Source organism: Ixodes scapularis, unplaced genomic scaffold (assembly GCF_016920785.2).
Source record: "Ixodes scapularis isolate PalLabHiFi unplaced genomic scaffold, ASM1692078v2 PGA_scaffold2__306_contigs__length_199485367, whole genome shotgun sequence".
NCBI lineage: Eukaryota > Metazoa > Arthropoda > Arachnida > Ixodida > Ixodidae > Ixodes > Ixodes scapularis.
In genome coordinates, this window is record NW_024609857.1 from 155,150,922 (window position 1) to 155,162,235 (window position 11,314).

The 11,314-nt window shown below is 48.5% G+C and overlaps 1 protein-coding gene across 2 annotated transcripts in view; it reads left to right on the plus strand.

The window, feature by feature from the left end:
- The window catches only part of LOC8039240 (single-minded homolog 2), a 135,643-nt gene extending 124,631 nt beyond the window's left edge, over positions 1 to 11,012 (plus strand). The window contains exons 10-11 of one of the 2 annotated variants that reach the window (XM_042292073.1): positions 5,370 to 5,687; positions 8,599 to 11,012. In XM_042292073.1, the coding sequence (XP_042148007.1) occupies positions 5,370 to 5,687; positions 8,599 to 9,246 (966 nt within the window). In that variant the 3' untranslated portion in view covers positions 9,247 to 11,012. The remainder of the gene's footprint in view (positions 1 to 5,369; positions 5,688 to 8,598) is intronic. The other variant, XM_042292074.1, reaches the window with a different exon arrangement.
- Positions 11,013 to 11,314: the final 302 nt, after the last annotated feature.

Genomic DNA, 11,314 nt, shown 5'->3' on the forward strand with positions numbered 1-11,314 from the left:
TTCCCCGGCGAGGAGCGAGGGGCAACAGGCTTTCACGTCGGGGTCGGTGCATCGGCGAAGCTGGACGTCGTGGCGATGGCGACCGGAACTCTCGGCGGGACGCAGGCTCGGGGGACTGGGGTCGTCGCAGGTACTCGTCGATCTCCCGAGGGTGTTCACCACACCGGGGGCGCGGGTCGTTTGGGTGGAATCCGCGCAGCCCGAGTCGTCGGTATGGGCATCGGCGGTACACATGGTCGGCTTCCCCGCAGTGGTAGCAGAGCGGGCGTCGGTCGGCCGTTCGCCACACGTCGGTCTTCCTCGACGAGGGTTGCTCCGGGCGAACGTCGTGGACTTGTCCTTCCTGGCGTCGAGGATACTGTGGCATCGGAGGGTCTCGTCGGGGTGGCGCCGTGGTCTGGCGGTTAGCTTGCGGCGATCTTCGGGCCATGGCGGCGTAGCTCAAAGTAGGCTCCTCTGGCGTCGTCGTTTTGATCGGAATCTCAGGTTGGAAGGCTCGGTGGACTTCCTCTCGGACGACCTCGGCGAGCGACAGGGAGGACGAGCGATCCGTAGCGGGAAGCATCTTGCGGATTTCTTCCCGGACGACTTCACGGATGATGTCACGGATGCCTGGGAGGTCGGTACCAAGGTCGTATCCGGATGTCGCCAGAGTAGTCATGCCAGGGTGCCGCTCGTAGTGTCTGGCGCGTGCTAGTAGCGCACGCTCCATATTCGTCACCTCCGTGACGAACCCGTCGACAGTTGTCGGAGGATTGCGAATGAGACCTCCGAATATCTCGCTTTTGACACCCCTCATCAGGTGTCGCAGCTTCTTCTCCTCTGTAGCCTGAGGATCGGCGCGGGCGCTCAGGCGAAGAACATCCTCAACGAAGCTGGTGATGCTTTCATTCAGACCCTGGGTCCTTGTTCGAAGGATGTCTTCGGCCCTCTCGCGTCGGTGTTGGCTGGTAAGCGTCTTCACTAGCTCTTGCTTGCACACCTCCCACGAGGTTAAAGAAGCCTCGTGGTTCTCCAGCCAGTACCTTGCAGTACCTTCCAGCGAGAAGTAAAGGTTCTGCAAGCAGTGCTCAGCTGACCACCCGTTATGTCGGGCCACACGTTCATAATGTTGCGGCCAGTCCTCGATGTCCTCGTGGGTGTCTCCGTGGAAAGGCGTCGGAGTTTTGGGTGCGACGGGCAGGTATACGACGCTGGCGGTGGACGGGTTCTGGGACGACTGGCTGTCCATCGTTGGCCTCGTTGGCTGCTTAGTCTTGGGCGGTAGAGGTCCGAATTCCGGGTGTAGACCTTGAGTGCGACGACTGAACCGGATCTCGGAAGTGCTTTCGTCGGTTCTTCGAGGGCTAGGCGTCGGACTTGCACTGTGGGTCCTCGGAGGGGTACGCGGCAGGGGCATTAGGTACCCAGCACCTCCACCAAATGTCACGGGTGGTGACCAAACAAAAAACAGGAAATAAACAGAAAGAAATAAACGTTTAATGTGGCGAACTTGTGCCAAAAAAATAAGCGAGTACAAAAGATAATAACAGAGCGTCGCGGGCGTCGAAGTCGGCGTAGCAACAGAGTCGAACGCTGGTGCGAAACTCACTGCGGCTCGCCACGCGGAGCCCCTTATGTACATGCGTGATCTTCGGGAATAATCGGCGTAGAAACTTCGACGCGTAGAACATTCGGGCCTGGAACAAGCAACATGATTCTCGAATTCTCCAGAACACTAAGTTACAGGAATAAACAAAAGACACGTCGCTCCCAGGATTCGAACCCTAGCTTTTCGCGTGGGAGCCAGGCGCGATAACCATTAGGCCACGCGCGCGCTGCCTACCTGGCCAGCGCGCGCGGCAATATGCTTCAAATCCGTTTCGTTAGGTTAGGACCCCAAATGAGCACTTTTCACCACTCTATTCTTTTTTTATGACATCGTTTTGGTTCTATCAGAAAAATGGGAAAAACTGGCCATCCTTTCTCTAAGCTGACAGTGGCAGGCTTTGAAGGTGCTAAGAGAAAAGGAAGTGTTCAAAACAGGGCGGCGAGATTTGTCACTGGCGATTACATTTTTTCAGTAAGCTCGTGTAACCTAAAAACTCCGTTGAATGGGCACCTTCGAAATATCGTAAGCTAGATTTACGTTTGAAGCTCTTTCACAGTATTTAGAGTAACAAAACAGGTATAAACATTGAAAGATTCCTTCAGTTTCCTCATTTTACCTCACGCAAGGGTGAACCACCACCACCACCAAGACTCACAGTTTCAAATACTCATTTTTCCCTCTCACTACTTATCAATGGTACTGCTTGTTTGAATCGCGTTTCCTGATTCAATCGAACTCTTCCTTATTTATTTTACAATTATTGAAGACTGGTTGCAGCTTGTTGATCTATACTATTGAAGATGTCTTTCATTTGTTGCATTGTGTAACGATCTTTTTTTTTTTTCCCGGGACGTGTTTTATTTAATGGTGAAACTTCATTCAATGTGTGTGTATATCCATTTTGATTAGAAACCTTGAAAAAATAAACAATAAAATATACAGCTGCACACTGCGTCCACGGAAAAGCGCGCGTGATGATCAGTTATAGCGATAAGTCGATGCTTGCAAAACACAAGGGACACAAAACGTTTTGCTCAGAAAAACATTTTTGTGATAGGGAACTACATGTGTGCGACTGGTAAAGGCAATCCTGGCTTCACCACTCTTATTCGAACGCGGCAAAGATAATTGAAGTTTGCAGTTGCGATTTTCAATAACATGACGGGAATTGACAAAAGTAATTGAAATTACCAAATTACGTCTGAAGTCGCGTGGACCATTCTTTTTAAATTTTGTTTTTGTGTGTGCGCTTCTTATGTGTTTTTACGGTTTTTACAGCCTTTAAATTATAATGCATTACTATAATATCATCGTGTTTTTTTTTATTCTTGAGGGCTATACACATTGCAGGAAGCTGTTTTATTGACGCTTGCCTGTCTTTTATGTACAGTCGGGAGCAAACGTTTGCGGGGCACGGGAGAGCGTGCCGAAATGCATCGCCGCGCCGTGCAACGGCGCTCCGCCGCATTAAAAAGTCGCGCTTTGCGCATGTGCGCATTCGTGCTGGCAGTCATATCTCTTTCGCTCGTTTCTGTCCGACTCACTCCTGATAACCGGAGTCGGCGCCAGGGGCGCAAGTTGACGTTTCGCTGGCTGTCATGCCTCGCGTCCTCTTCAGCTGTCTCAGCAGCCGCGCTGGGTGACGGAGCGCCTGGTTACCCCCCCCCCCCCCCCCCCCCTCTTCCTCTCTCGCCCCTGGCGCCGACTCCTGTTATCAGGACTGCGTCGAAAAGAAACGAGCAAAAGAGACACGATTGCGAGCACGAAAGCCGCGCATGCGCAATGCGCGTCTCCTTAAAGTGCAACTCCGCTCAATTCCAAAAAAATTAGGCTTACATGTGATTCAAATTCACAAAGCACTACTAAACAACTCTACGTCTTCGGATTCTCGAAATGTGGAATATTATTTGTGTAATCCTAAATTAAACATCAGCCGATACCGAAACCGAAACTTCGGTTGCGTCAGGCAACATTGGTCTCGGGTCGTCAGAGTCATGGCCACGTCACGTCGAACCACGTGGTCTTGTGACGTTCGGGAGGGAGCAAGGAATATTACACGCGACGCGGGCAGGTCTTTTCTTTTTTTTCTTTTTTTTTATGGGAGCGGGCAGGTCGCTTCGCATGGCGTGGACGGTGATTGGCCGAGGGAGAGGGGGAAGGGAAGAAGAAGAAAGAGGAGAAGGGGAGCGGAGAAACAGACCGATAAGCGCGCAGAGCAGCGTAAACTAGCGCATCCGTGTTACGGTGATCACTTGAACGCCCGGTCAGCCAATACCGGGAGGAGAAACTCATGACATCATCGTTCAATTTCGCTCTGAGAAGTAAAAACAAGCAAAACGTGAGAATGACGTAGTCATGCCTCTGACGTAGTGGTTCAACGTTGGCCGCTCCAACTCCGTGGCATTGGCTGCGCTGATGATTGCGCCTCGCGCAGCCCGCTATAGAGCTGGCAGAGTTCGGCGACTTGGCTTGCTTGAAGGTTTGCTGGCCAGTTTATTACATATATAAACGGAATTAGATCGTAATATTTGACATGGCGTCTTCCTATGTGATACTGAAGAGGGCTACATAGTTTTCTAAATACCAAAAATGAAGCGGAGTTGCCCTTTAATGCAGCGGCGCGCCGTCGGACGGCGCGGCGATGCGTTTCGGCACGCGCTCCCGTGCCCCGCAAACTTTTGCTCCCGACTGTATATACCATATATGCACTCGCGTACTATATATGTGCGAGGATACTGTTGTACTATACGCTCCACAGAAAAGTCATTTATGTTTGCCCCTTTATTGAGGTTAGTAACTGATAACAACCCCACACTTACATTTTCACGTTGTCTCAGTTCATTATCAAACATTATCCAGCGTTCTTGCCTCCACAACTGCATGGTAATCGAAACTTCATTGAACTTCTCTTCATTTATTAAGTCATTTATTTAAAAGGCAGCAATGAATAGCGTGTTAAATACATCGTAGTTAATCGTAGATAATATAAAATATATCATAATTTAATTTATGATCGATACCCCGGAACGAAATATTATTATGACTCTAACTGACTGCTCAATGAAATGGGCATGGACGTACTTTTCGAAAGAAATCTTTATGATTTGTTATTTTTGTACAATCTTTTAAACGGCAATGTGTCATGCTCAAGTTTACTGTCTACCCTAAGCTTTTGTTGGTCTTCTTGCTCTTTGAGGTCAATAGAACTGTTTTATATTGGCGGGCGCTCCCAGTTTTTGCCTGTCACCCAAATAGAAGTGTTGTCTATTGGTATTTCTTCACCTTCTGATAATAGGTTCATGCCTTTAAGCCATTTAAAAACTTAGTAATGTCATAATTATAGAATCGGATTTTTTTTTTACCTGGTTGTTTTTGTGCGTTTAATGTTGGTTTGCGTGCATGTATCTTTTTCTCCTGCGTTGCGATGCATTACCGAGTTGCTGTAGGCGGACATCAACAAGCAAACATAGACATAAAGAATAATCCCTACTCACGTTATTTCTTCAAACAGTCGCTTTCGAACGCCCTCTGGGCCTTTGAGGTACAGCACTAAACACAAATAACTATCGTCGTAACCAATAGTGGCTTAAATAATTATGTTCGCACTTGTTTCTTTGTGATTGGTTGGTCTGTTCGGCTAATGCCACAATCCCATTGGCTGCAGAAGGACAATAAAGTGCTCGGTACCCGCCAAACCCCGCGTTTGGTACGCTGTCGGAGACTCTAAATACGGGCATTTCTGAGCGAATGTCTTTCTCTCGTCGCCTCGTTCGAGCAGGCGTGCTACGAAGGCGCCCAGTACGGGGCTGCCGAGCTGCTGTCGGCCTACGTGCTGCCGTTCGTGGCCGAAGACCGCTGGTGCGGGCCCTACGGCGTGCCCATGTCCGAAGGTCCCGGCTACTGTGGCGGCCAGCCCCGGCCACCGTACTGCGTCTCCGAAGAGCGCTACCTGACCCGGACCGACATGGACAACTTCCCGGGCTACGGAGACTGCGCCCTCGGCCCGGACGCCGACGACGGCGCCGGGGGACTCAACGGGTCCGGACACAGGACGTCGCTGCTACAGTGCGCGGACTTGTCCGCCTATTCGGTCCAGGTGAGGAGCTCGGTGGCAGAATTCCGGCAGTAAATTCCCAAGGAAGCACAGATATGGCAAATCATTGGCCAATGGCTGGCAATGGTCCTTCGGCCAGTGGCCAGACAATGGCCAGCTATTAGCCATGACTGGCATTTCTCTGGCCATTGGCCAATGGCCATCAGCCATCGGCCAAGCACTGGCCGATGAATGGCCACTCTTTGCCCATTGGCCAAAAGAGCATCGCCAGTCCTTAACCAATGCTTGGCAAAATCCGCGCTGCTTGGGTTGGTCGTACCTGACGAAAGCGTCGTATATAGAGCGCGTCTCCTATCGCGCTATAATCGTTTATGTAGCTAGACTCATTAATACAGCCTAGAAGACAAGGTATCCAAATGACGTCATCGCTAGTGAATCTCCGACCCACCCCAAGGGGCGAACTCTCTGAAGCTCTACAAGAGTCCCCGCAAAGCACCAGACGCGTTCGTCTTGGCGTCGTCGCGCGCTAACGTCGCACGACACGCTGTCTGCGATGCTGAGGCAAGCTGCCCAGCGCTGCGTGGATTCAATAGAGATTACTTCTGCCGGTAAAGAGGCACGACTTGCCTTCTAGATTCTATTGGGCTCATAGCTCAACTTCCGACATCAATGCCAACCCCAATGGAAGTAAAGTGTCACCCGAGCCCAGCTGCTGTGGTAACACTGAACTATATAGTAAGCTGCTATGAATCGAGCGACTCGCTATAAAAATCAGCAAGAGAAACTGACGCCACCCGGCGAGGTATTCCAAATTTCACTGAAGCTCTATTCGACTGATGCATTTCCCATTGTGAAATTTTGAGGCTTAGCTCCGTTTCTGCGAAAAGTTAGTTGGAACTAGTGATGGGCGGAACTTTTACCGAATCGAAAGTTCGGCGCCGAATCTTGGGATTCGGCAAAACCGAACTTTTGCCAATATTTTCGAAAGGTTCGGCAAAGATTCAACAAAAATACATTGTTACCAGACTTAACGTTGGTATTTAGTTTTTTTTCAGGCTGAAAAAGTTTTTTTTTGTTCTTAACTTAAATGCAACATGTGATGCATGTTGACACAATTATTACTAAATAAGGAGATATTCTATAAATAATTGTATCGGTGTTGTTTTTGTGTTTACTGGCAATTTTAGTGACTAATGGAGAAGTGGCGTGACAACGAGGTTGGGGACTAGCGAGCGTGGAACGCTACGAGAGTTTCGGTTTTGAGTCCTCATCAGCGCAAGCCGGCAAGTGTGTGCACATTGTTAAAATGAAGGCAGTAACGCTGCGTTTTTGCTTTCACTGGAAGACACCGATTCGTGCGCGAAAACGAATGCAACGGTTGCTGAGCCTTCAACAGAAGAGATAAAAATATTATTGTAAATATGCATGTATTTTGATTTGAGTCACTTGACGTCAGCCTTGCATGAAAGTGTGCATCCCATATTCCCAACGTCTTGTTTTTAACCTTTAAAATGCCGGTTTCTGGTGTTAGGACACATAAGGAGGTTTAGGAAGATGGGGAGAGTTAGGAATGTCGGATGTACAATATCGAGCATTATAGTTCCGTGTTTAGTTTTATTCAGATATATAAAAATCGCGAAATAACGCTAATTGGAAAAGCAATATTATTTTGTTTTGGCACACTTCTGAGCCGAAAGCAGGATTGTTATAATTGCGAGGAGTGCTTTAAAGTAATTTTCAGCCAATGTTTCAACTATTTCGTTGCATCACTGGAAATGTCAAATAAAAATCACGATATCCAGAATGTACCGCATCATTTGTCACTTGCGCAGTGGACTGCGTGAATTACTGGTCGATCTTCTATTCTTGAAACAGAAGATATTGAAGATATACGCCTTCGCCACCTCCTGGTATCTTGTGCTGTAAGCGCGACCCTAAACTACGTGACCAAATTGAGCAGTACGAACCACACTTAACCGAGGGTAGAGAGCCTATATTACACTGCGTTTCAGACTGCTCGATAGGAGTCACGTGGTTCATGGACCACCTTTGCAATACCAGCTGCGAGGCGGTGGCAAGAGCGTTCATTGTCTGCAAACTTCTCCGCCTTTCCGCTTGCATTTCCTCTTGGCACTGACAACGCAGCCCATGCGTACATAACTGCTACCCATCTCCGCAGAGGGCCTCCGCCATTGAATTGCAGACGCTCCCCACAGTTTAAGTTGGACCCTCTGTTTAATCTAGGCGCTCTAACCGAAGATTCTCTGCGAGAGTTATGCTTTTTGCGCCCTCTACCAATACACGCGGCAGGTATCCGACGCGTTTTCTGCTTACTGTTCGACCGCGTGCCGTCGTCCGATTTCTGTCCTTATTAGGTGATGGCTAGGTACTCAGTAAGTATCTACTACATGCTGGGTACCAAACTTAAGGCGCTAAAGTACGAGACATAAATGAGCATTTTAATAGTTTGACCGTGACTCACATTAATATATTACTTTTTCTGTTTACTCTATTTCTCTTTTCGATGCCGTTGTATCTCAATTATCCTAAGTTAAAGTTCTTTTTTTTTTTTTTTCGAATGTGCGAAAGCTAAAAATATACTTTCAGACGAACAAAATATGGACAATTTACGGATTTTGTTGTCTAATCCGAACTTGTTTTGAAGGAAAATAACGAAGGTTATTGAACGCATGTCAACCGATCAAACACTCATAAATGCAATGCCCGTTTCATTTGAGGAATTAAGTCCAATGTGCATATTTACTGCCCTTATTCAAACTGCCATGAAAATAATATAAAGGAGGACATGTGTTAGCCAATCAGGCACTCAGACATGGGATGCCCATCTTATTCGAGCAGCTTCATCGAACGTAACAATATAAACTAGGCCGATAAATAAGCACTGGTCGTACTTTAGCCCACCAAATGACCGGCTCCGTGATTCTGTCCACAGGATGCCCTTTCGTCTTCCTGCTCGCGGAGCAGCGGTTCGGCGCAAGACCTGGTGTCGAGTCCCGGCAACGCATCTCTCTTCCAGCACCGGCCCTTCAGCACCCACTCCGACTCGACCCTCTCAGAGTCCGACCTGGAAGGTCTGCCCACGCTGCCGTCCCAGGGCACATCTCGTCGCTCGCCCAACTCCAGCCGCACTGCGGACGTCGAATCCCCGGCGAGCAAGTCCAACTCGGTGTCCCCTACCACGCCTGTCCGGCAGCTGAACCACGAGGCCAGTCCCGGAGACCCCGGCATATCGACTTCGGCGTACCACAGGACCGTCGCCGACGATCCTCCCGGACTCCTCAAAGCCGCCGTAGATGCGTACGAGGCGCTGGAGCCCCCCGTGGACGTGTTCGCCCTCTACGGGCAGAGGTTGAGTGGCGGAGACGTGGCTGCGGCTACTGCGGTGGCGTCCTTCGACGGCGGCCGGTTCCTTTTGCCGGCGTGCGAGAGGGTGCCTCTGGCTGCGCAGCCGTACAGGCACGAACCGGTGGAGCTGCCGTCGACCGCCGCGGGCACAGCGTCCGGCAGGCAAAGTGCGGGCTACACGAGCGTCATTGTGGACGCACAGCAGTACCAGGTGTCCAACGGGTTTGTGCACTGAACCTGATGTCGTATGTGATTCACTCCAATCATGGTGAAGACAGCGCGTGGATCGATCTGGTGAAAGCTGGACAGCCGGTGAAGCTTTGTCGAATGCGGCGCCATCGACGATTGCCACGAACGCGATCTTTCAGCGTTGTATCTCATATTGACCGAGATAGTGCAATCTGTCAGGAGCAAACATTTTGACCGAAACTCTGACTATCCTATCTTGTGGACAGTAGAGACAAGATTGTGTGAAAGCTCTCCTCCGGTGCAATTCTACTCCTGATGTTGAGGAATGACTCTCCGAGATATACATTGGACAAGGGCCGCCTCTTTCTGAAGGCGATGGTTTATCTGAATTAGTGTGAAACCCCTGAACATCATGTTACTTGTGTATATTACAGTGTTTACATCGATAACAAAACAATATTGTGCGTTTCCGCGAAAAAAAAATTTCTTCATTGATTTAGACTAGGGTAAGCGTAACCAAAGAAGTTTCTGCGTTATTCCACTTCCGTACGTGCAAGCCGCCGCATATTTTACCGTGCAACTAAATATTAGGGAGTTTTCGTAGATCGCGTTTCCCCCTCCGCCAGACCCTCCGCAACGAAGAAGCCGCTACTGCGCCTGCGAGCCGATGGCTTTGACTGTAGAGTTCCGGGCATCGTAGCGGATTGAGGAAAGCGTTGCGGGACAGCGGAAACGATCTACAAAAACTCCCTATTGGCGTATCACATGTCCTTGCGTTTCGTTCCCTTCATTTCACTTCTGCCTTGTCATGAAATAAGAGGGCAGTCTGACCCCGGCGTACTTCTTCACCATGCCAAGATTAATCGCTGTCTCTTGTTTGATTTCTCACTCTGATCTCAAAACCGCCTTTCTAAAGTGATTTAAAACACTCGGGATAGAGCCACCAAACTACTTCGCCACTTTGGCATTGTGACTTCGAGAAGCCCAGCGCAAGGTAGCCAATGTAGGATGCTTCCAGAAGTAGCCGCTGAAGGCTATTTTCGGTTTTCAAGAATTGGCATTACAGGTCTAACGCACGCACGCTACGGCATGGTGGAATGGTGGCAACTCTATTTCATCTCCCTAACCTTAAAACTCCTTTCAAAACAAAATACACAATAAGTGGTACAAAGTATGAGCAAGAAACAGAACACACATTGATTTTTTCAATTCTTACACAATGTTTTCTAAGCGATTAATATATTCTTACATTTAAACAAACGCTAGGATATAAAGTGTCAATTCATAGTCAATGTTCCCGCTCTTAAATAAAAGGCGACTAAATCATAGTATCATTATGTCAAAATAATTGTTTTCCTTTCTTTACTTTGCTTTGAGCAAATTGTTGTTGCTAGGTAATAATAACAGGATTACAAATATACGTCACTTGGCTGAAACGTCTGTTTACTTGTACCATTTTTTTCACAAGGTGTGGTAACAGTTATTGAGTCAGGCATGAGTCTGTTGAAACCCGCTAATGCGTAACTAGAATTCCGCGTTGTCTTTATATAACAAAGACAAAAACGAAGGCCGATAATTCGAAGCTTGTTATCGTTACACAGCGGTGACTGCGGCGATGTTTCCAAATCAAATCACGACATGCACGCACAAAGCAGGAAGAGGGCTGCTCTTGTTCTTGCTGAATGGCATTTCAATAATCTGGATCAATAATTCATCGGTTAATAAGTGCGTGAGACTTGCCCGCTTCTTGAGATTTTTTTTTTACTTTTTAGCAAACGTGTATTACCCGCAGTGTACGTAGTCCGCACCCGGTGTATAGCCAGGGGGGGGGGGCAAATGTCTGAAAACACTGTGCTTTGTGTATAGAGAGTGGGAAGTTAGTTGACCCCGAGGTGCGCCTGGTGTTTGTGCAGTAGATGAGCAATTTGACCAGTGGAATACGACTGGGGTCTATAACGTGCATCACGTAGGACGGCAAGAATGATACACGACCGCACGGCCTATTCAGACTGAAGCGGGCAGGCGTGGCGATTGAGCCCAGGATACCTAATTCTTAAGAACTCATTTCGTATTCTGTCCTATTCTATGGACTTCCTTATATCTGTATTTAGTAG